This window comes from Arvicola amphibius, chromosome 13 (genome assembly GCF_903992535.2).
Source record: "Arvicola amphibius chromosome 13, mArvAmp1.2, whole genome shotgun sequence".
Taxonomy (NCBI): domain Eukaryota; kingdom Metazoa; phylum Chordata; class Mammalia; order Rodentia; family Cricetidae; genus Arvicola; species Arvicola amphibius.
In genome coordinates this window covers 44,521,294-44,546,531 of record NC_052059.1, presented here as the reverse complement: position 1 = coordinate 44,546,531, position 25,238 = coordinate 44,521,294, and the positions used below count along the sequence as shown (strand labels likewise).

Here is a 25,238-nt window from a genome sequence, read left to right as displayed (position 1 = left end):
GCGCAAGCCAGGCGGCCTGGCTATGTGCTTTCCCTCTTAGAAGCAACAAACTAGCCTCGAAAGTGTGGCAGGCCGTCCTTGGTGCAGCCTTAGCTGACACTGGAACCGGAAAGCCTCTGAGAATACCAAATGCTTCCACCACAGGCCTCTATGGAAAAGGTGCAGGGCTCCCAGATCTTCCTATGGAGAGCGTCCAACAGGTGGAAAGTGGGTGATCTCTGGAGTCCCTGTTAGTTGAGCTGGGCCGCAGAAGGCCTTCCACTTCCTTCCCGCCACCCCCCTCAGGCTGATATCTGCCTCCCGCGGGGAGACATGGGCACTGCAGTCAATCTTAGACCTGCAGCTTGTTCCAGGGCTGAGAACCTCGCGACGCGTCCAGGCAGAGAGCAGGAACCCACCGAGACACCCCGTCCCTCCCACCGCAGCCCGCCAACCTCCCCCTTCTCACGCGCAGCAGGAAGCGCTGCAGAGGCGCGCCCAAAGCTTGCGGGTACCCTGGGCGTCCTGTTCCGCCCCAATAGCCTGGCTCTCCAGCTAGAGGCCAGAGCTCCAGGCTAATTTTTCACACACACAACCCCCCCCCCCTCAGACCGCCTCCCTAGGTGACGCTACAGTCTGTGCGGTTCCTTTAAAGGCTGCGGGTTCCGTTCTTCCCTTTTCCACTGGATGCCAAAATATGCAAATCCGGGGACCGGAATCTGCAGCCAAATAGAGCAGGAGAAGGGGCGCGGCCGGCGCGTCACCGGATCCGCTCCTTGTATGGCTCTTCCCGGCTTGGCCCGCTGCCCCACGACCCTCCCTGCAGCCGCGGAGGCCCCTCCCGCATCCAACCAGGCTCACACCGCCGCCTACGCCCCTGACCGGCCGCTCCCCCCTCCAGGGATGGAGCCGGGGGCGGGAAGCGCTGCATGCCCTGATTCCGGCCGAAGCCCGGGACCGCTGCAGCAAGCAGTCTCCCCGCGCCGCGCGGGCGGAGGAGAACCCGGGGGCGCAGTGCCTCTATAGCACAGGAATGGGTAGCCTGGAGGGAGATGCAGCGGGGGTGGCAGAGAGGGGGCTCACGGGCGGCGGGAATCCCTCCTTTCCTAAAAGCTAGAGAAGATCCGGGGGAGTCTAGGCCCTTCCCACCCTCTGTTCTCCACCAAACTATGGGGAGGAGAGAGGGAGTGAGGTTGTCATCCACCCCCACTACAATGCGCAGCTCGGGAGTTCCTCCCACACGTCCCCTGCCCCGCATGGACCTCCCACGGCATGAGGCCAGGGGATCCTCTCTTCCTCCTTGTCAACACTCCCCCTCCCCCTGAGAGATGCAAGTTACCCCAACCCCGACTCTCCAGCCGGGGACTCGGGATTCACCGCGCCCACGCGGCCAGTGAGGAGGGAATCCTCCCCCGCCAAACCGGTGTGATTCGGGGTCGCGCCTCCAAGCTCTCTCCCTTTCCTCCCCCTCGCTCTCAGCCAGGCTGCGCGCTTCAGGAGCAGGCCTCGGGGAACACATCACCCACCCCCGGGATCCGCTGTCTCTCGGGGAGGTGACAGCACCCCGGGTCGGCACAGGGGCCGCCCTTGACTGCAAGGCACCCTCAAGCAGCGATGAGGACAGCCCTTTGGGAGACAAGGAGGGTAGAGACTAGGGGAGACCGCCGTGGCGGATTAGAAACCGTGGGTTTCTCATCTTCCTGCTGTAATTCAGCCACAAGCCTTTCGCGGGCTGCAGTAAACAGCTACTGTGCCCGGGCCTGCTGGGCCCTCCTGCCATCCTGTGGCCAAAGGGGTTTGCATTAGAACCGTTAGGGAATTTATCTGGGAATTATTCGGTGCACGTGTTTTCTATCCCCTAAACTTCACTCTTTCCTCTTCTCCACCAAAAACTCATGTCTTCGCCCCAGGTGTGGGAATTCTGCCCCCTGCGCAACCAGCTAGTCAGTTACACATTCCCTGGTCACTTTTGCGCACCACTGGGAGTCAGCGCCGGGTCAGGAGCCAAGGGAGGGGCCAGGGCTGTGGGCGGTGAATCAGAATGGTGTAGGCAGGAAAGTTCTAGGTACTAGACTAAGGAACCCTGAGACATTGGAACCCCTTCCCCTAAGGGAAGTACTTCTTTTTTCCACCTGAGTCCAGTCCAGGGTAGGGTGCGGAAGGAAGGGGAGGGTTGGGATGGAGGAACACGGGTTGAAGCAGTCACCTCCCCTTTTCTTAACAATTCCCTGACTGCTAAGGGACCTGTCAACTAGAGTATTGAACTCTTTCTTCCTGCTGGGCATGCTGGAGGCCAGTTGCAAACAACTCCACCCCTCACCCCCTAAATGTTGTCTCTAATGCAGACCTCAAATAAAAACCTACATATTTGGTTACTGGGTTTTTGACTGTGCACTGCGCACCGCGCGCTTTGCATTTTGGCTTCGTCCCTCTTTCCTTTCTCCTCGCGCTCTTTCTTTCTTTCTAATCTTCTAATTGACTTCTTTTTTTCTGTCTTTTTTTTTTAAGAACGGCGAGCGGTGCGGGCGCTGCACGTTGGCTGCGGCCCGCTTCCTGCTTTCTAATGTTCCATTGTGAGGAGCTTCCATTGTGACGTCGCGCCCCTTCGGCTGGGCTTTGTCTGTCCATATATGGGCAGCTACGTCACGGAGCTTTCCCGGGGCTCAGATAAATAGACTGGTGGAGTTCCCTGGCTGGGAGCTTTTGGGCAGCAGTGAGCTAGCTAGGAAGCGGCGGGGCTGGTGGTGGTGGTAGCAGCGGCAGCAGCAGCGGCAGAGGAGGTGGCGGCGGCAGCAGCGGCGGCGGCGGCGGCTGTGGCAGATCGGGGGGCGGGGGGGTCGGCGGGCGCGTGTCTGTTTGTGAGCTCAATACTGAAGCCGCGTCTGACCCCCTGGAGCCTAGATCTCCCCCAGCCCAGCCCCCATCCCACTCCCCGCACACGCCCCACCCCACCCCCACGACCCAGCGTCGCACCGCATCAGCTGAAGCACCCGAAAGGATTACCCTCTTTGCCCCTCTCCCACCCCCCCAAAAAGAATAGATCCCCTCCCCTGGCCCATCCCTTCCCCTCTTCCCCCCCCTCCCCGAACTTTCCCTCTCGCATGCTTTTCCCCTGCACCACGGATCGCCTCTCGGATGCCGCTAGCCTGGAAGCTGCGTTAGGAACAGGCGGCGGCGGTGGCGGTGGCGGCGGTGGCGGCGGTAGCTCGGGACTGCTATGACCGGCAAACTCGCCGAGAAGCTGCCGGTGACCATGAGCAGTTTGCTAAACCAATTGCCTGACAATTTGTACCCCGAGGAGATCCCCAGCGCGCTCAACCTCTTCTCCGGCAGCAGCGACTCAGTAGCCCATTACAATCAGATGGCTACAGGTAAGGGTGGCGGTGAGGCGGCGAGGCAGCGAGGAAGGAAAGGGGGAGGAAGAGGAGGAGGGAGCGAGCTAGCGATGGATGCATAGATCGATGGATGCAGAAATGGATGGATGGAGAGACGGATGGAAAGATGGGGGGCGCGCTGGGAATTTTCCGGGGGGCGAGTTGCTTTTCCCACCCACTCCTCCCGCCCTCCGAGATCGGGAAGGCTTGGTTAGCGACGCCACAGTTGAGGCTTCGGTTCTCCCGGGTGGGGGCAGCCGCCGACCGGAGGGAGGTAGGTGCAAGCAGCTCTGGGGTTCTCCCTCACCACGCAGGGGGCCCGATCGCTGGGCTAGGCGCAAGGCGTGGTGCTGTAGCCCCCTTTCTCGGGAGGAGCCCAGCGTCTTTTTCACCCGCGCTCTCCCCCCCTTACTCCCTCAGCCTCCCACCCGGGATGGAGCCATGTGCGGCGTGGAGTCCCCGCGGTGGGAGAGGTACTGCGACGCTGCCTTTCCGGGGCGTTCAGCAAAGCCATTGGGGGTGTGGGGACGGCGGGGAGAGGGAGGGGGCTCACCCACGGGGCGGGGGAAAGGGTTTGTCACCGGGGGCGATCCTGGGACCCGGGAGCTTAGGAAAGGCAGCTGCTCCCGCCGTGGAAGCACCGGCCGGTTTTCCGCCGCTCTCCACTCCCAGCGGGGTATAGGCTTTTCCCCTTCAGCACGAGCCGAAAGCTCTTTCAGGCCGGGAGGAGACTGGGGCCGGGAGAGGCTCCCTTTACGGGCGGCACCCTTTTGCGCTCCGAGGACAAAAGCGTCGAAGCGCTCTGGGTCGGCCACCCGGGGCTCAGCGCCCCTAGGGGAACATCGTTTGGGGCATGAAGGCGCAGCGTCTTGGAGTAGACAGGGCCGGGGGAAGAGGCCGAGTTATGTGTGCTGGAGAGCTAGAGCCGGGCGCGCTTCGGGTCTGAAACTACCTGTAGCTGCAGCTACCTGTCCGCCCCACCTCGGGAAGAACAACAATGCTCTCTCGCGCGCGTGCGTGTATGTGTGTGGTACGTGAGTGTGTGCGCGGCGTGTGCGGTGTGTGTGCCGGAGCCACTCCACACCCCGATCCGTAGTATTTTGCTGTATCCAGGTTGCGCCGGGGAGCGCGGCACCGCCCGCTTTGCGCCGGGCTCAGCGTTCCTCTTACCCCACGCGCTGCGCACTCCAGCCGGCCGCACCCTCTACTCCTAGGCAAGGACCGGGGCGCCGTAGACCGGAGCCGGCTCGGCTTCACTCACCCCTCCCCTCTCTCCCCCGCTCTCCGCAGAGAATGTGATGGACATCGGTCTGACCAACGAGAAGCCCAATCCGGAACTCTCTTATTCGGGCTCTTTCCAGCCAGCCCCCGGCAACAAGACCGTGACCTACTTGGGAAAGTTCGCTTTCGACTCTCCTTCCAACTGGTGCCAGGACAACATCATTAGCCTCATGAGCGCCGGCATCTTGGGGGTGCCCCCGGCCTCAGGGGCACTCAGTACGCAGACGTCCACGGCTAGCATGGTGCAGCCTCCGCAGGGCGACGTGGAAGCCATGTATCCGGCTCTACCCCCCTATTCCAACTGCGGTGATCTCTATTCGGAGCCCGTGTCTTTCCACGACCCCCAGGGTAACCCTGGGCTCGCCTATTCTCCCCAGGATTACCAATCGGCCAAGCCGCCGGCCTTGGACAGCAATCTTTTCCCCATGATTCCTGACTACAACCTGTACCACCACCCCAACGACATGGGCTCCATTCCGGAACACAAGCCCTTCCAGGGCATGGACCCTATCCGGGTCAACCCACCCCCTATTACCCCACTGGAGACCATCAAGGCCTTCAAAGACAAGCAGATCCACCCGGGCTTCGGCAGCCTGCCCCAGCCGCCACTCACTCTCAAGCCCATCCGGCCCCGCAAGTACCCCAATCGGCCTAGCAAGACCCCGCTCCACGAGCGGCCCCACGCGTGCCCCGCAGAGGGCTGTGACCGCCGCTTCAGCCGCTCGGACGAGCTGACCCGGCACCTGCGCATCCACACGGGCCACAAGCCCTTCCAGTGTCGGATCTGCATGCGGAGCTTCAGCCGCAGCGACCACCTCACCACTCACATCCGCACGCACACCGGGGAGAAGCCCTTCGCGTGCGAGTTCTGTGGGCGCAAGTTTGCGCGCAGCGACGAGCGCAAGCGCCACGCCAAGATCCACCTCAAGCAAAAGGAGAAGAAGTCAGAGAAAGGGGGTGCGCCCTCTGCATCCTCGGCGCCCACCGTGTCCCTGGCCCCTGTGGTCACCACATGCGCCTGAGGCTCGGGCATCCAGATCCCCTCTTTTCCCTTCCAGTGCCTCCTGGCTGGTCGCCTGAAAGCAGCGGGGAAAGCCAGCCACTGAGGCGCAGGGGCCGCGCCCTGGTCTGGCCCTGGACGTGCGGCCCCCTTGCCTCCCCTTCGATGCCCCCCATTCCCACCCTTTCACATCGGCCGATGGTTGGGGGCTAGGGCTGGAGGCACTTTCTCCTTGCTGCCCCCCCTTTGCCAAGGCGTGGGGGCGGAAAGGTGGCGTCTAGCCCGCTTTGTTCAGTTAGGATCGCCTTGATCCAGGGGCCGCTGGGCCGCGCCAAGGACCTGCGGGGGACTGAAGGCGGGACCCATCCAACCTTCGCCAGACCCAAGCACCTCACTGTTTCCCCCTCCAGTGTCTCCCTGTGTTACCCCTCGAACACCCGAGAGGGGGAGGGGGTAAGGAGCGCACCAAAGCGCAGAGCTTGCTGCCCGCCGCACGCACGCGCGCTTGCGTGCGGTGATGCGCGCGAGTGTGTGCGTGCTCGCCTGTATGTGTGAGTGTGCGTGTGTATGTGTGTGCGCGCGCGCACGCGTGTGTGAGACTCTTGAGCTGAACTGGGTTGTGTCTACCCCCAAACTCTTCTTCACATAGGGTCTCCAAGCCGTTGGGAGATGTCCCAGGCTGGGGACCTGCATGTGGCCGGAGGAGATGGTCTTCCATCTGCTCCGTAATAATGTTTCTTACAGAAATGCCTCGGACGCAGCTGCTGCGGTACTGCTGCCGCCGCCTCGGGTTTGGCCCCTCAGAGGCCCCTTCCCTTTCCGAGCGCTTCCCTCTTAGGCCTCAGGGCAGTTTGATCTTTAGGGAGAAAGAGCCACCATCTCCTGAGCCTGCCTTTTTTTAAAAAAACCATTTGCTCAGCACCCCCCCACACACACTTTTCAAAATCTGTGTTCTTGAGCTCGCCCTCTTCCTTTCCTCCCCGTGGTCTCCTTTTCCCTCTCAGGTTCTCACTAGGTCTCTCAAGGTCTTTACCCAGAAAGGCAGGCCTCACTCAACCACCGGGCTGTTTGTCATTTCTCTTTCCCCCATTTCTCATTCCCCCATTCCTGGGAAAAGCTGGCTCTATTCATTTGCCCTCTGTGATCGCCAACACAGCAGTTAGAAGTGAAATGTATGTATATGATTGTTGGTGTGTGTATGTAGATGTATGTGTGTGTTTCTTGATACACATATGTTTACATAACACACACTCTGTATTCCTAGCAAAAATCAAATCTAAGGCATTTGGTTATCCAGCGCAGTGCACTGGAATAAAGAGAATTTGTAGGCATATACAGCTTTAAATGATTTATTTTTATGAAAATGCTAACTGACGAGATTATATCTACCTGTGTATGTGTGTGTGAATATATGTGCACACATGTGTATATATGCATACACATTCTGTTCAAATGGTCCTCAAAACTAGATGGGGATTTTTGCATTAATCTGTTGCTGAACGAGGCACGTCTGTTTCACTCCCCCATCAACCTTTCTCCCAGCCCTACCTCACCTCTTCTCAGGAGCCCCTCTGCCCCAGCTGTCCTGCCCAGCCCTTCCTCACACAGGGTGGCCCTTTTGAAGTGGAGACGCAGAGAAGGGTGCTCTCTGACACAGCTTCCTTCCCAGTCTTGACTGAATGTATACTGTTTCTTATTGTCATTTCTCCTGTGGTCAGCGAGCTGCCCAGAGAGGAACGACAAAGGTCTGGAGTTTACAGAATGTCTGTTTTTAAAGTCACTTTATGCGTTTCCCACTTTTTTTTTAAACTAAAAAAAAAATAAAATAAAAGCACCGTCTTTTGGTGGTGGATAAATAATACTAAAAAGGACTCTGGTGAAAGGAGAGGGAAAACTCAAAGAATAGGGGGATTGGGAATTTCCAGGTACTCGGGCTTTTTGTAGAAGGAGAAGTTTGCCAGGAGGGCCCATATTTTTTCAGCTGAAGGGTAAAATCTTTCTTTGCAGAGACAGTATTTTGCTGAATACTTTTTATAATGTGATGATTATTTAAAAACACACACACACACAAATTTTGGTCAGTTCAAAGCTGGAAGGAGGAATCAAATATCCTTTAATATTTTTTCCTTCCTCCTTCTGAAATATGCATGTCACTGCATGATAACTCTGACTTTTCCTTTGTTTTAATAAAACTGTTCTCAGTCATTTAAGCTAAACTAAGAGAAAAATAACTTTGTTGCCAAAAGGTTGTGCTATCCCGATTTTTTTTTATATGTCTGCATGTTTAAAAAAACCAACAAAAGAAAATGCACTCTAACTTATGTGAACTGAGAGAAAAAAAATCAGGTTTTAAACAGGAAAACCTATGGGGAATGATATTTTTTGAAAGACTTTTGTATACAGTTGAGTACTTAGAAAAAGACAAACCAGATGTAATATATTTTGTGGATGTTTTTATTTCTTGGATTTATAGTACCTTATACTAAGGTTAAACAAATGCTTGATATTGTGAAAAGGTGAGATTCTTCACCAACATTTCATTTACTCCTTGTCACATTGTTATGCCAATATAATATAGTTCATGAAAACAGCATTTTTAAAAACAAATATTGCAATGGTGTAATGTTGTACCATTTGCCCTGTGAGCAAATGCCAATACAGTAAATATATTGTGTTTGCTGACAATCACCCTGCCTTTACATCTCATTTTATTTCTTGTTTTCATGGTATAAAGTTTTAGTTTGGCCTGGGGTTTTTGTTGTTGTTGTTGTTGTGTGTTTTTGTTTTGGGGTCTTGATTTGTTTGGGGTATGGTGGTCTGTTTGATAGGTTGTGGTGCCTGGGTTTATGCCTCTTGCTCTGAGAACCCTCTGAGTAGAGCTGATGGCCGTGAACATGGGTCAGAATTCTGTGTGGGTTCTGGTGTTTCTAACCCAGCTTTGAAGGCTGGCTCTGAGAGGATCCCACTCTACCCTTCTTGGATTCTCAGACTAACAGAACAATTAAATGAACAGGTTGGATAGGCTGAACTCAAGGGAGTCAGGGCAGTGACTTAAATCTTCTAGAACCTTCTCTATGGTTAAGTCTCCTGGTTTGTAAACTATTTCTCTGTTGATCTTAGGACAAGACCCTAAAGGGCCTCTGGAACAGCACTGAGAAATTCTCTTGCTTAAGCTTTTGATGCCTGAGAGACAGGTGGAGACTTGACAGGGATTCCTCGGGGTTGGCAAGATAACCAGAGAGATTGGCAGCTCTTCTGTGGTCAGATAATGGGGAGAGGGGAGTCTCGTTTTAAAGTTCTACGGCTCTATTTCCACCTGGACAGGCCTTCCAATGTCCTCCCTGCTGGCCAGTGTCTAAGAAAGGTGGCTCTCCTTAGAAAGTGGTCCTCGTGAGTGACAAAGACCTGAGATTTGGAGAACACACCGGACAGGGAAAGTTTGGGTAGTGTCAGTGCTTTGCATCTCAAGCGTCCTGTGTCCTGTGAAAGCGGTGCCTCCCGTGACTTTCGGGTTATTGCCCTCACCCTTTACTGACTTCTCTGGCTAGCCTAGCATTTCCACCATTGCTCTTCCAGGAATATTGGCCCTTTGCTTTTATGCCCTAGTTCTCAGAATCCTTCCTTGTTCTAGAGCAGTCTTTAGAAAACCCCATCCTGCCTCCCTCCCTGTAGAACATTCACCAGAGCCCCTCTGCAGTGTGTGTGACATATGATCTGCCTCACCAAAATCTGGGCTTGATGCTTGACACTGGGTTATGGAAACACAGCACCAGATTGTAATGGGGCGTCAGCGTTCGGTGTCTCAGTTCTACACACACACACACACACACACACACACACACACACACTGAGCCAGCCCAAAGTCACAGAAACCGCTCTCCATACTAGCTAACAGCAGGCCCATCTCAGCAAGAAATAGAGATGTTATTTCAGGTTGACTGTAGTTACCAGTAAGCTAAGGCCCGAGCGGGGTGGAGAGTGTGGTGGGCTGTGGCCCTAGCAAAGAATGTTTCTGAAGGGAGAGATGAGTAAGAAGCAAGCACTATGCAATCTTAAATTCTTGCACCCACACAATCCTAGCTTCCTCTCTGCCATCTTGGATTCCTTTCTCTCTCCTCGTGAAACTAAGGATTCCAAGTGCCAGCATTATACACAACCACACAGAGCTGCCCTCCTTCCAACCAAAGGAGTCCAAGAGGGCTGAGAAGTCTCAATGACTGAACCTAGAGCCCCCGCTCTTTGATGAACTAGATGTTTCCAGCTGTCTGTGGGGTTTCTCAGGTGAGTTGTCTCAGAGTTGAAGATATCATCACTGGATGTCTTCCCAGTTAGCCTCCTGCCCCACCTGTACCTTCTCCAACCAAACCAGGCCCTCAGAGTTGTGCTTTCAACAGTATCCCATGCTACATGATTAATACACTCACTTCCCATTGGTGGCTATTACTCAACCCAACCTGGTTCAACTGCTGGGTTACTTGGCAATATGGCAGCCTGCCTGGCTGGCACCAGCCCAGTGTGGTGTAATCACCACGGATTCAAACTTTGTAGCTAGCTAGATAAGACTGTCCCCAGATAGCATCACACTTGCTACCCAACCTGACTGGGTTTTGTAAGTAGAGAAGAGATTCGAGCATGAAACCTAAGGACAAAATGGACGTTAACGAGGTGTAAAGGTGTAGACAAATAGTACCGTGGCTTGTTCCAAACATTTGAAGTATCTAGAGGAGAACGAAAGGATATTGCATATATATGCACGCATGTACCACCTCTGGCATGGCGCACTGAAACTGAAGGCTACAAAATGGTACTTCGTAAACTGGGATTGGGCATAAATGAGAAACTTTTTAAGAATTCGAGGTGAGAAGTGTGTTTTTGTACAGCGATGGTGAACAGTGTGTGTGTGTGTGTGTGTGTGTGTGTGTGTGTGCGCGCGCATGCGTGCATATTTACAAGTATGTAAAAAGGAATCACGGGGTGGATTTTGGTGGATGCAGGCATTAGCTTCTGGATAGTTGTTAGGGTTCCTTTTTTTATTTTATTTTTATTTTGTGTTCCCTTTTTGATAGTCCAGGATTTACCTGAATAGATGAGGAGATTGTGAGTTGTCTCTGCTGACCCTCATGAGCTCCCTAGTGGTCCTGACTGATAAATCTAAGGAAAGAAAGAGACCCCTGTGTTGTGTGTCCCAAAGACTAGAGATGGCACCCCCAGTGACTAGTGGGAAAACGTGACCTCCTAAAAGGCACCATGGAGTTTTAAAATTACAGTATCATCCTTTATATGCCCCCAAATGGGTCATCTCAGAAAGCTCGGTCTTCATAGAGAGAGAAGAGAGAGCTCCAGAGGGCAAAGGAATAGTTAGAGACCCTCGGCCCAAACCTAGAACAGCCCCCGAAGACACACAGTCTTACTCATCCATCAGACACAGAGGCCAGAGGACTTCTGGGCCCTGTTGTTTCAGTATTCCAACTCTTAAAACTTGACCTTTCCTTTGTTTAAAGGTTCCCCTCCCTCTGAGTTTGGTCATCCTTACAGTTCAGTGAGGGAACAGGGAGAGGCAGTGTGACAAGGCTTCTCCCTGTTAGCAGTAAGGTCTCTGATGTGTCTCTGACTGTGTCCACTCTAGGCATGGCCAGGGCTGCTCTCTGGCATGGACCTGAGGCAATACCTGCCACCCACTTGCCACCAGAAGCCCCTGACTCTAAGGTAGACCCACCATTTCTTTCTAACTAACAAACACAGACGACTGAAAGTCTTGTCAACAATCTCAGTATTACGCTAACACAAAAACTGGCCGCAGAGCTACAAATGAAAACAACACAAAGTTTAACTGCCAGGATAGATGGGCCTAGACCCACCAAGTGGTTTCTTTAACACTGCCTAACCTGTTTCCTGGCTGCCCCTTGGGGAGTTCCTTGGGGTCAGGACACATGATCTGGTTCCAAATGTCTTTAAATGGAAAAGGCCCTTTTTGTGGGTCTCAAAAATGCCTTCCCCAGGCCTTAGGCCTTCCCCCATCTCTGCAGTCTCTTTCTTCACTCTGTGACCGGAGCCCCTAGTATCCGGACATTTTAACCCAGTGTTGTTTGCAGGGCCTGGCTAATTCCACGTGAAGTGTGGTCATCATCACTGTGGTTTCAGAAAGTCCCCACCTCTCACCCTCCTGAAGGAAAAGAGAGGCCTGTTGCTCTTGAGGGTGGGGTTGGCTCATCTTTCTCAGAGAATATTGCCTTTATCACTGTATTCTTTGCGTGGCACGCTCCGCAGGGTACTTCCCATCAGCCCAGATCCATCAGCTCCTTGTCCCTACCAAAGTGTTAGACTAGTGACCACAGCAGAACGGAGACCTTAAGCCCTTTGGCATCTTCTCAGTAACAGGCCAAAAGAGCTCTGGGTCACTCAGTAATTAGCATTTTGCCTCAAGCTGTATAGATTTTTAGTCTTCTGTCTCTCCTTGCTTACCCTTCCCTACTGCTTAGAAAAATTAGTTCTTTGCAACAAGAGAATCAAAACGTCACCTGTCCCTTGGGATCTTGAGGTCCGAAAGAAAGTTTCCTCAGGGGCCACTCTTATTAGATCTCAAGTCTAAAAATTAGGAGGCCATTTGACAGTCCAGCAGCTATTCTGTTTTCCCCTCCGACTCTTAACCTGCTTTGGAATTGTGACCTCCATTCAAGATCCAAATCTCAGCTTGGCCACTTCATTACAGTGCGACTGTCAACAGATATTGCTATTCTTTACCTTGCGGTGCTGGGAATCAAGTCCAGGTCTCACATTCTGCACAAGTATTCTACCACTGAGGGATGTCCCCAGACTAGTTTCTGGTCTTACTGAAGCCTAGTCTCTGCCTGTCTTTTCATTGCTATTGTAGAGTTCGAACAAGGCCATCTATATAGCGCTGGCTCATTGAAGACACCCTACCTTCTAAACGTCACTGTAAGTGAAATGGCTCTATGGCCAACCTGAGACTGATGCATTACTTGAAACACATTCAAAAAACAGTGTAACCCTCAACAGTTCCAGCCATCCACTGAGGATGCAGGTTCCCAACATTGGTGCTCTTCACTTCCCTTAGCCTCTTCATCCACCCGAGAGCACAGGTTCTTCCCCTCTTGGCCATTGCTGAGGTTCACTGTTGTCATTTCCTGGCCTAGTTCCTGACCCCCTTCCTTGATTCTTTTGTCCTCTCTCTCTCTCTCTCTCTCTCACCAGGATGGGTGGATATAATACCTTCCTGATGCGGTATCATCTGCAAAATCAGTTAATGTGTCATTGGGCTGTTGCCTGCTTCCTGATTCTTATCAAGGATTTAAATAAAACGCAGCTAGCCCAGTTCTGCATTCTGTCCATCCCTCACCCTTGATACCAGCATGGTTCTTAGTCATCCGCCCTCGAACTCAGCTCTTAGCTTCCAGGTGCTGGTCTCAAGGCACCCAGCCCCAGTTTTGGAGTAGACTAAGTTCCCGAGACTTGCTGTCATGGTGTTCTCCGTGAGGACCACAGGCAACAAAGCCCTTCTCTCATCCTACCTCTTTGGGCAGGGTCTCTTAAATCTGTAGTCGCTTGGCCCAACATATTCTTTTCCTAGGTAAGGGAACAGAAGTCACAAAGGTTTGAGATTCTTTTTCCTATGCAGTTAGTAATGGCAGAGCCTATTTCAGATCCTCTCCCGGGTAGTGGAAGGCTCCAGGGAAACTGGTCATTGCTTTTCTAGTCCAGTAAATATCTGCAGCTCATTCTTCTAGGCGTTGAGGGTTTTAACAGTGAAGCGAAAGGACCCGAATTCTCCAAGTTCGTCTTCTCCAAGGCAGAGACAGGTAAAACACAAACAAGCAACTATGTTGTGGCTGACTGCGATATGAGATATGGAGTAAAAACAGAGCGGAGCTTATAAAAAGAATGAAGAGTGCTAGAGGGAGGGATTTGCTGCTCGATGGGTGGTCCAGGGCTGCCTCCCAGGGAGGGGGCCTGTAAGCACAGGCCCAAGAAGTGATGGCGCGAACAGGCAGACTTTGCACAGGATACCCAAGTGCAAAGGTCTTGAGGAGATAATGTCTTCAAATGTTCAAAGGAACTGTGGGAGCCAGAGCAGCTAGAGAAAGGAAGTGAGCCAGCTATAAGAAGTAGAGCCAGAGTGGCAGTGTGGGGCCAAACCAAGCCAGCTCCTTAAAAGAAATTCATACATCCAAGAGAAGCAAAAAGGGAAAAGAAAAAGAGTGCTGCCCAGTCCCAGCATGCACCTGGACTGCTTGGCCCAATCGCAGTTGCCTTGTCTGTCTCTCCAAAGCTCCCATCCCTCTGCCTCATCTGTCTTTTGATTTGCTGACATTGGCCTTCTTCGTTTTCTTTATGTCTGAAAGGTCAGAGGTCCATGGTGGTTCATACACTCCAACTTAGCTAAGGAGAACTGGAATCCTAGAGCATCCTGTACTCCTGTCAACATTTTCCGGGGTACCAAGTTCCTAGTGGGATGGATAACCCTTCCTCCTGCTGCCCAGCCTAGGAGCAGGAATGTACTTCAGCCTCCTCAGTCATAAATGGTTCCTACAAAGCCAACTCTGCTTTGTCTGTGGCTGGAGTAGCCATGTTTCCTGCCTTGGGCCAAAGCTGGCCAATGACCAGGTTCTGCCAAGATGGGTATATTCCTATATATACCCTCAACCCTGAACATTCAAAATGGGACATCCCTAAAAGAACTTGATCTACTCCTTGGCATGTTCCTAGATTCTTGCAGATCTCAAGTCTTGTGGATTCATTTCTATGGCTTTTATAATAGTTGAGGTCTTCTATTTCACACCTCTCCCCAATTCTCCATCTTTCCCAGGCAGGTGTAGTGCCATCCAGAGATCCTTCATGTTTCATCTATTCATCTATACAAATTTATTAAACCATATAGAGTTCACAACACTTGGGAGAAGAAGGTACCCACACTACAAAGATAAGCCAGACATTGTATCCACTACAAAGATAAGCGAGACATTGTATCGGCCTTGCAGGGTCTTCTGGGGACAGAGAGGAGGTAGACATGGAGAAGCGGATGATTTCAACACATTGAGGTTGGTGATACCCCACAAGGAGACACCAAAATCAGAGTCCGATGGGAGGTAGAAAGGCAAGCGGTCGGGAAGTTGTGGAGGGGAAAGGAATTTCTAAAGGATCTCCGAAAGTCCTCTTCTAGGTCTCCCATAGTACAAAAGCATATCATACTGAGCATTTCCTACGTGCCATGTACTTAGCCGAGGATACCACTTAAAATACCCACGCCGCCCTCCAGGTAGTGAGGACCTGATGGAACCCTCCCTTGGTGGATGCTGGGTTTCTCGCTCTTTTTGTCCTTTGCCCAAAGGAGAAAGAGAAAAACCCCCAGTGGTTCTGGGTCCCAGGACAATGCACAGCTTAGCATCCCTAGAGTGTAAACAGCTGCTTCATGGAGGTTGTTCAACCCAGATGACATGGCCCCATGCTTCATCCTGGTTGCTGCTTCTGGCTACAGGGAAGACTTTTCCAGAGCTAGGCGAGGGCTGAGGAAGGAGACACCACCTTCACATTTGCTTGCAACAATCAGAACATTTCTCTGGGATGCAGACAACTCCATGTGGGACCCAAGGCGGGGAGCTCTTCCACCGTTCAGGGAATGAGCAAACCGCCACCTTGCCTTTTCCCAGACCAGTCACTTGCTCTTCCTTTGATGCTGCTGGTGTTGAGGTCAGGCCTCCCATCCAGAAGACAAAGCTGTCCCTTTGGTACCTATTCTCTCCGGTGCCTTAGCCTGGATCCCCATCTACAACACCAGTTGTTGCTAGAGAGACTCTGCTATAATGTACAATTTCAGAAAGAACTGTCCTGGTCCCGAAGCCTGGAGACCGTTGAGAGAGGCAAGTGGAGTACCTCTCTTGCTGTGAGTGAATATTCTAGAAGCCAGGACTAACTTTAAGCAGGTCATGTAAACAAGGCACATAGGCTCCAGATGGCTCTGAGGTGACAAACCTGGGAACAATCCTGCTTCTCTGTGGAAATGCATCTTCTGGGTTTTAGGGCACCGAAATTTCCAACCAATGAGGTCTCTGCCTCTGTGCTCCCCACTGCGTCAAGAGTTGGGAAACCTGGCTTCTCTCCTGGCTCAGATACTGGGACAAAGATGTATGACATTTGCAGAGTCACCATCCTTCTCTGGGTTCTTGCAGTCCTCATCAGAAAAGCTGCCATAGTGTAAGCCTGTCTCTGCAGAAGACTGTCACACCATACACAAGACCCACCTTGCTATCTCTCCTCTAGAACTAAGCTCAGGCTCAGATATATCAGACAAGGCCCCAACTCAAGTGTTCCTCTTCCTGCTGCTCAGAAGCACCACTCTGTCCTCTGTGGCTGGCTCAGGGACTCCCCTCTCTTCCTGGGGCCCAGCTCCCTGACTTTGGATCCTTATGGCCTAAGGCGGTGTTCTGGTATGTGTTTGCTTCTTGGAATATGTTTACAACCCCATTTTATCTTCTATTTTCTTGAGAATGTATAGAAACTGACATGGAATATAGTTTCTCATCTAAAGTCCCACTCAAACCCAAACCAGAAATGTCAAATAGTGTGCCCTGTTCAGACCTGCCTCTTATTCATGGACCAGAGGGCCCTAGTGGGAACTTCTACCCTGATGAGGGAACAGCAGGGACCTGGGAGGCTCAGAACCTCTATCTCGGGGTCATCCTTCTCTCCCCTACTGCCCAGAGCACTCTGATTTAGTTGTCAACTCCAAAGCAACCATCAGAGACGCTGCCTCTCAGAAAGGTCTGGGAACCTCAGGGCTTCTCATCCCCAAAGTCCAAGTGTGCTCCTCCCAAAGGCAGATGCCAGGAGCCAGTGGTCCCTCCCTGCTGGCACGCCCTCAGGCCCTTATCTCCAGCATCAGGCATTTATTCCATCCTTACTCTGCTGTGGCGTCTGTTGGGTTACCCAACCTCCCTAGGTCAAGCCAGTGTCGGACAGGTTGAGTCATTATCTCCTCCTCCTCCCAGCCTTCCCAGGTCCTAGGGTTGGGCTGGTTCAGCAGGCTTTAACCTTCTTCGTCTCCAGCTTCCAAGCCTGGGAGTCTCCCAGGGCCAGTCTTCCTGGCAGTCAGCCTCAGTTGGTGCCGTCCCACCCCACCCCCAGAAGAGCCCCTTTCACCGTTCAGACCACTCAACAACATACCTGGGTTTGTTCACTATCTCCTCACCCACCCTTTTCTTTGATAAGTCATGGAAACTTGAACGTATCCGTAAACCTCAGCCTCAGATGACACATCTATAAAATGGGGATAATTGTACTTCTGCCGCAGGGCAGGACACTGGGTCAGCTAAGTTCCCAGGATCTTCTTGCCACTCTTCTGAGCACGCTAATCTCAGTTTGTGCATCTTTCCTTCTTGCTCCTGGAAAACTTCATCCAATAACGCTTAGGAGTCCTAATCCAATGAATCTTTTTGCTTTTGTTTTTTGTTTTGTTTTGTTTTGTTTTGTTTTCTGAGACAGGGTTTCTCTATGTAGCCCTGGCTGTTCTGGAACTCACTCTCTAAACCAGGCTGGCCTGGAACTCAAAGATCTTCCTGCTTCTGCCTTCCCAGTACTGGGATTAAAGGTGTGTGCCACCACTGTCTGGCTTCAATGTATCTTTATTATCCATGCTTCAAGCCTCTCCTTTCCATTCACATCCTATTCTCAGGGTCCCTGTGGGAATCTCAGTGAGTGTGACACCCACCAAACAGAGCTTCAAGCAAAGCTCCCACAGATCCAGGGCCCTGCTTCCTTCTCCACCAGGCCCTGTCCTGCTTACAGAAATGCGTAGATTAGACAGCGAAGTCCAAGGCTCCTCTGGGGACAAGAAACTGGGCTTCACTGGCTGTCCACACAGCAGCCTGGAGATGACGAGGCCCTCTGCAATCCCTTCTGTGTACATCCCAGGCTATGCAGCTCACTCCCTGCACACACAGGCACTCAGCAGCTCCTGCTCTTCCTCCCCCTCTCTCCTCTCTCTGCACTGTGCCTCTAAGACACACCCTCCCAACCCACCAATCCCACCCCTGCCACTGTGCTCTTACAGGCCTCGGCTCCAGAACCTGCATTGGCTTCCTCCACCCGCAAAGGGTGGGCCCCTGGAGGCCCGCAAAACAAAAATGCCTCTTTCTCTAACACCCCTTATTTGATAGGGTCTTTGCTGGCTTTTCCCTGTCTACCGCAGCCCCTCGCCTCCCTTGCCTTGAATGGGGGGAGGGGAGTAGCCTAAAGCCCCCACAACCCAGCCACCTCTCCCCAGCATCTGGTGAGAGGGACAAGAAGAAGGAAGAACTGTGGGTTCTTTTCCATGCGACTCCTAGATTTTGTACCAAAATGCAGGGTGCGCTCCTGTTTGCATTTTTTTTCTTTCCTTTCTGAAAATAACCATGAAACTATCATTTCCTCCCACTGCCTTTTTCCTATCTTATTTGGATTAGCAGGGCTGCTGAGAGAGGTGGTTGGGAGCCACTGACAGCCTCCTGCTTTGGCCTTGGTCTCCGAAACTTACAGGTGGCTCTTGAGGAGGTACACCTGTTGGGCAGAGTCCCAGGAATGGAAGAGAAAGAGTACAGATGCCAATCACCCAATCATCGTGGGCCTCTGCTACTTTCTTAATGATGTTTGGGGATCCAGAGTCAGTCCTGCCTGATCTCCAACTTGTCAAATATAGTCACAGCCCCTGGCCTGCTTGCCTGTAGCTAGTTTGAGGTCATAGGGTCCAACAGATGAGACCTTCCCTTGGATTACAGGCAGGGAAGCTACTACAAGTATGGACTCTTCAAATGGGAGGGGTTAATTCATGGGAATCTGTGCTTACACAGGGAGAAATGGGGGGGGGGCATATTATGAAGGGGCTTCTCTTTGTCATTTTTGTCTCTCCCAGTGTCCCCTTTCCACTGCCATTCTAGTCGTGCAGCTCACCAAGAAGCCGGTCTGAAAAGAAGCCAGCTTCAGAACAGGTCCCCAAAGGGATCTCTCTAGCCTCAGCTGATGGCCTTCAGGGCTATTCTATTGACCCTCTCAGGGTTTCCCACCTCCCCTGTCCTCCATGGAAAGGTGCCAACCTGGCTAAATCCCAGACCGCTCTGACAGCTTAGGGAAACTGAGGTCTAAGGAGAGGGAGCAGGCACACTTTGCAGAGGCAGAATGAGTGAAGGAAGGGTGACATGCCAGACTTCCCTGCCCTAAGCACAGTCCCACATGATGCTCTATCCAGCCACCACCCCATTCTCCAGTACCCCTGATGCCTGTAGCTTCGTGGCTTTGCCTCTGACTGAAAGGGAACCCCGAGAAAGGTGCCCTGGAACATGGCAGTTGCAGTCCCACACAAGACCAAGGGTGGCTGAGGCTGAAAGAGGACCTGTTGGTTGTTGTCCTGGCCCTCCCAAGGTGGGGGACTGGGAGTCCTCAGCACCCTCCTCACCCCAGCTCTGACTTTCCTCTTCCATGCTACATATCGTCCACGGGGGCCCCTTCCTGATCAGTGCAGGTGCAAGCAAAATGGGTAACAGCTGGCCTGCCTCAGCGATACCACTGGCTACTGATCTACGGGAGAGAGACCTTTTCCACTTGTCCCTCAACCAAGGCACCACTTTTCCACCTTGACCACACGATTGGCATGTGCCTTGTCTAGTTGCATAGGACCATCCTGTTTCGTTGATAGCTCATCCCTTTCTCTGATAAGTCTAGGCCACCCAAAAGACAGAGGCCTGGAGATGAAATACTCCCCTACCTCCACAGCCATTCCCGACACATCCACACCCCATGCCCTGTGGTCCTGTCCCTTCCTTTCCTGCAGGACCCTTCTCCTCCCCCACGCCCAGCACCGGGCTGGGTTGTTGGGCTATTTGAGGCACTGCTGGCCCTGTGGTGTAATCAGTGCCCAGGGATAATTGCCACCTGTCCTGCCAGTGTCTGGGGGCTGTCTCGTCCACAGCAACAGCAGGCAGACATGGGGCAGCCAGGCCCAGAGCAAGGTCAGGTTAGGGCAGTCCTGCCCACACCCTGGTCAGCTTGCCACTCAGGGGACCTGCAAGGATTCCCTAGGAAACCCACATGCCTCAGGGAGCTGTACTCACCTGGGATGTCCAATGGCTTCATCAATGACTGGGGAATGGTGCCCCAGTCAGGGACAGGTCTCAGAATGAATTCATCCCACCACTATCAGTCCAAACCATGAGCTGTCTTCTGATATGGGGTGGGGGGAACCCTCATCCATAATCTGACCAATGGGAAGTACCGTCACCAAACAAGAAGAACTCGACCCTGACTGTCAGTTTTCCTTCTTCAGGATGCCCACGAGGCTTAGTGAAACAGTGTTCGCGAGTGAATCCTCCATAAATGCTACTTATTATTTTTAATCAAAAAAGCAGTTTAGACTGCCTTGGTTTAAATGCATGTTCTTTTCATGGTCAAGTCTATAACTTTGAGGTAACTAGTTCAACCTCAGTTTCTCCAACCCTAAAAAAGAACATAGAGGAACTGCCTTGCTGAACGGCTACGCAGGGTACATTATCTAATACATTCAGAATGTGTTCTTTACCTGGTGCTGCCAAGACCTCCTGGTTATTAGGAACTGCAGAGGGCACATCATGGGTGGGAGCCTCTTAGACCTGTCGAAAGATACTTAGAAAAGCAAAACCAAGAGAGACACTGCCTGGTAACTGTGGCCCTGGAGTTGAGTGGCAGCTCTCCAGGACAGCAGATTTCAACCTGTGGATCAAGACCCCTTTGCAAGCCGGGCGGTGGTGGCGCACGCCTTTAATCCCAGCACTCGGGAGGCAGAGGCAGGCGGATCTCTGTGAGTTCGAGACCAGCCTGGTCTACAAGAGCTAGTTCCAGGATAGGCTTCAAAGCTACAGAGAAACCCTGTCTCGAAAAACAAAAAACAAAACAAAACAAAAAAAAAAAGACCCCTTTGCAGGTCGAACAGCCCTTTCATATCGGTCATATATCAGATATCCTGCATAGCAGATATTTACATTATTATGATTCATAACAGTAGCAAAGTTACAGTTATAAGCAATGTAGCAATGAAGGAATTTTATGGTTGGGATCACCACAACATGAGGAACTGTATTAAAGGGTCACAACATTAGGAAGGTTGAGAACCACTGCTCTAGGAAAACCTGCTTCTACCTCTCTCAACCCTATTCACACCCTAACATTTGTGGATGTGAAATGTACAAAAAAAAAAAATCTATGTTCGCAATAAGATCTAACGGAAACCCTGCTCCTGGGAGGAATTGAACTGAGGTCCTGTTTCGGCCTTTTTCAGTATGTTTAGCATTTAAAACGATGTATATCCCAGTACTTGAAATTCTTCACACAAGTATCCACAGCTCTACTGCGCGAAAGGCCACTCAGAACAACTTCTCTTCAGAATGGGAGGGATGGGCTACAAATCTATGCTGAGAGGCCAGAATCCCAGGAGTCAGCCCATCCCTGACGAAAGGCCCTCCCTACAAAGCCCAAGATGCTTTCCTGGACCAATAGGCCAAAGCAGGAGAAGGCACTATCCCTCTAGCTTCATAACACTAAGGTAGGGACAGAAACAACATTTAGGCAAGGCTAGCCCAACACAGCAGATCGTGCTCCTTGGGAACAGAGAAGGGAGGATGTTGACACAGGGAATAGGATGTGGGTGCTGGTACTACCTGACAGTGAACTCCAAATTCCAAACTCCTCAGGGCCACCACCCAGGGACAGTTGTTAGTCTCACTGTGTGTGGCCTTAACAGCATTCACACTAAGGTCCCCACCTCAGGAGCCATGTCTTTAGTGGGTTACCTCCATTTTCCCTTCCCAGTGTACTCAGGACCTACCTGGGGAAATAGGCCACCCAAGGCCAGCTGGCCATGGCTTAATGTCCTCTTATAGTTGTCTCCAGTGAGTACCTGCCACCCTGGGTTGGGCCCTACCTCAGGGGGTCTCCCCAGCCCTCATCTAGCATCTCACACCCCAACGCCTGGATGATGCACTCATCATCCAGAGTGGGATTGTTTTGCATCCTGATATTCTCCCTCTCCCTCTGCCTCTCCCTCTCCCTCTCCCTCTCCCTCTCTCTCTCTCTCTCTCTCTCTCTCTCTCTCTCTCTCTCTCTCTCTCTCTCTTGCTTTCTCTCTCTCACTCTCTCTCGCTCTCTGGCTCTCACTCACTCACTCATCTCTTCCCTGGGCCTGTGAGCTAATTGGAGAGAAGGAGGGGGAGGAGGGGGACGCTGCTTGCCTTCCCCGTTATCTGCAGCAATCCTGGGTGACTAATGCTCCCAGTTGGTGAAAAGGCAGTGTAATCAAAACATTTTTTTTTTTTAGTCCTTAAAGTTAGTCATTCTTCCAGAGTGGAGGAAAGGGTGGGGGGTGGGGGGGTGAGCGCACAGCAAGCGCCATGAAATGCAAGCTGAGAGGCTCCTACTGTTGGGTGCACCCAAAGCATGTGCTCCCGCGGCTCCCTCCAGATCTAAGGTCCAGGGCGCTCCTCCTTGGGGCCCTTGGCTAAGCTTCCTCCACACCCTTGTTTGCCCTGACTCTCCTTGACATCTGGGTTAGGGGCCCCCTGAAGGGCTTCCAGGCTGAGTCAGGAGATGCCCTTTGCTCTCACCCTGCCAGGTGCTGCCATCTGCTGGTGCCAGCTTTCCAAAGGGCAGGAAGCATACATAGTAAAGTGTTCTCTGTTAGGGCCTGGTCACGTGCTGGCCCTTCCAAATTGGTGCTCCTTCTGGCCCATATGCAGGCTTGAGACCCCACTGCACCTTGACAGATCTAAAGACAATCAGAGGTGGCAGGACCTTTGAGGGTCACTGAGGAGAGGTGATGATATACTCGAGCGGTAAACAGGCGGAAGCAGAGCTAGGTTGCCCAGGTTGGAGTCTTTTTTCTTTGTCATCCATGGCTGTATTTCATACCTGTATGAATGACATACTAAAAAAAAAATGACGACAGTGATAGTGCCACCTACCTTGTAGGGTTTTGTGAGGATTGAATGGTAGTTGCCTAGAATAGCACATAGCATAGCATGCACAGTTGACTACTAACTGTCACAATAACAGAATAAGACAGCACAGATACCATTTTACCCGCTTTGCTCATTCGTGGCAGGCATTACTAGTCGATCACAGAACGTCTTCACAAGGGGAGAAGTGAGTCCCCCGATTCCTCAATAAGGCATTCTAGACAGCTAATAATAGGCAGTCTAAACTGACATATGGAATGACACCCATTTGCCAGCCTTGATTTAGTCTGGACCCCTCACATTGGGCCCAATACCCTTGGCTGTTGCCAAGATAATAGGTTGCTCTCTACAAATGAACAGCAAAGCACCGTTGAGGAAGATGAAGCCCATGGGAAGAAAAGTAACTTTCAAGCCACTTGGAGGCAGAGCCAAGACCCAGCAGGTGTTCCTAGTCCTGATTATTGCTTGCTAGCCTAGCTTCAGAGAGGACACTTCACCCTGACCCTTAAGGAGTCCATGTGGACTTCCCATCCTCCACAAGTTCTTGCTCTGACGTCCTCATATTCTGCCACTCTGGCTTGTCATCCCATGTCATTGGCTTTTGGCTTTTCAGGAAACTCCGATCCCGTGAACCCTAGGCAGGTGCAAAGAAGGGAGAGTGTTGCCAGCCTGGGTTTTGGTCTTCTTCTGGGACCTCCTTGAGGCTAGCCCAGTAAAAGAGTTGGCCCAGCCATAAACTTCATATGGAAAAGGCTGGCACAAAGCAGGATGTAACATGTCCTTAGACAGGGACCCATAGACAGCATTTGTATATTCTGAGTTAAAGACTCTAGGGAGCTATAAATCAGTTCTTCTATAGCGTTGTTTGTAAAATAGACCCGTGCCAACTGACATCTGGGGAAGAAGCAATATTTACAAGGCTCACAATCAGGGTCATAACCTCTATCTGAAGTACCTCCACTCTCTGCTTCAACTCACAAACCCACTCTGTTCCTTCCCACTCCTTGGAAGAGGTAGGATCAACTCATATTAAACCCTCCTTTGGTTAGAGAAAGGGAAGACCTAGGTTCTAATCCTGCAGGCCAGGCTTTCCTCCACATCGAGATGTATGCACACATTCCTGCGTGCAGCTACCTGCGAATGAGTGCCATGCACAGGCAAGTCCACAGAGGGAACTTCAAGATGGACAGAACAGGAAGAGATCTGATTGTCCACCCTCAGCCCTAATGCTGAGAGGAAGGAAGGCCATGTCTAGCTCAGAGACTTCCAGACACTTTCCAGACAGACCTGGGAAGCCTTCCTCCCAGTGACCTTGAAGGTTTTGCTGATTACATTAAAAGTCCTTGGTAGGTGGTAAACAAACAGCCCCAGTTAGTTCAGGGGATGAATCCTTTTCTCCCAGAAGATTCATATTTAGCTCCATTCTTAGACATCAATGAGTGCTCAGACCCGCTCATTTCTCTGGGCTAGTCTCTCTGTTTGGGTCCTGTTTCCTCTGTCATATTTCCCACGGGTTTCGAGGCCAGTGGTTCTCAACCTGTGGGTCATGACCACTTCTCGGGGCAGGGGTCAAACGATCCTTTTATAGGGGTCGTATACCCTATGTGTCAGATATTTACATTATGATTCATAACAAATTGCAGTTATGGAGTAGCAACTAAAATAACTTCATGGTTGAGGGTCACCACAACATGAGGAACTGTATTAAATGGACACAGTATTAGGAAGGTTGAGAACCACGGCTCTCGAATCAATGTAACAGTGACCTTGGGAATTGATTGAGGGAGACTTCAGCAATGTTATCCCTCTAACCCTCCTATAGATGAGGGGCCAATGACCAGGGAATTGATGTGATTTTTGTGAAATGGGTCGTGCTGCCACAGAGGGGAATAGAGCCCTCAAATTCTCCTGACTCTTAGTCCAGATCTCATCCGTTCTTATCCTGCAAAGTGTGTCTGCTACTCTACCCCACAACCCCCAAACGGACTTCCCTTGGTGGGCAGCAGTGGCCTAGGCTAAAACTTTGGAAAATATTTATCACTATGGGCAATGTCTGAGGGAGGCTGAGTTGTTACCTCTTTCCGAAAGACCATAGCTCTAAAGGGCATAGGGACAAGGTCAATACTCCTTTTGCAAGGCTGTATTCCTCAGGTTAGCCTCATACCTGGCACATTATTGTTAAATGAAGGAATAGAACTTGGGATCTTCCCTAATATTGTTGCAGAGTTCTCCATACACCCTCCCCTTTTGTTGTTTTGTTTCATGGGTTTTGGACTATTATTTTGTCTTGAGACAAGTACTGATTATGAAGCCCAGATGGGTCTTGCATTTGCTGCTTAGCCTAGACTAGCCTCAAACTCATGACCCCTCTCTACCTCAGCCTCCAGGGTGTTGGGATTATAGGTACACGTCATCACACCGGTGCTCTCTGCGTCTTCCCTCATCGAATAGCTTCACAGAATATTCCACCCTGAAAAGCACCTACTCTGCTATTATTTGAGACCTGAACCATCTTGAAAGAGGGGGAGAGGAACCTGCTTGTTGGTACAGGTGATATGTGTGAGACAATATTTTATAGATATGAGTTTAGAGCAAACGCAAGCTTCTCTTCTACTGCGTCTCCTCTAGCTGCTTCCC

General features: G+C 51.7%; 1 protein-coding gene across 2 annotated transcripts; it reads left to right on the top strand.

The window, feature by feature from the left end:
- The first annotated feature begins 3,196 nt into the window (after positions 1 to 3,196).
- On the top strand, positions 3,197 to 5,656 carry Egr3 (early growth response 3). Of its 2 annotated transcripts, none has more exons than XM_038310577.1 (2): positions 3,197 to 3,350; positions 4,644 to 5,656. In XM_038310577.1, the coding sequence occupies exons 1-2, from the start codon at positions 3,197 to 3,199 to the stop codon at positions 5,654 to 5,656; spliced, it is 1,167 nt and encodes a 388-aa protein (XP_038166505.1). The 2 variants fall into 2 exon arrangements, with proteins under 2 accessions (XP_038166505.1, XP_038166506.1); XM_038310578.1 differs by lacking the exon at positions 3,197 to 3,350 and adding an exon at positions 3,787 to 3,826.
- Positions 5,657 to 25,238: the final 19,582 nt, after the last annotated feature.

Coding starts and splice junctions, on each gene's coding strand:
- Egr3 (XM_038310577.1), top strand. CDS start 3,197: ATGACCGGCAAACTCGCCGAGAAGCTGCCGGTGACCATGAGCAGTTTG. Junction 3,351..4,643: donor TTACAATCAGATGGCTACAG/GTAAGGGTGGCG, acceptor CGCTCTCCGCAG/AGAATGTGATGGACATCGGT.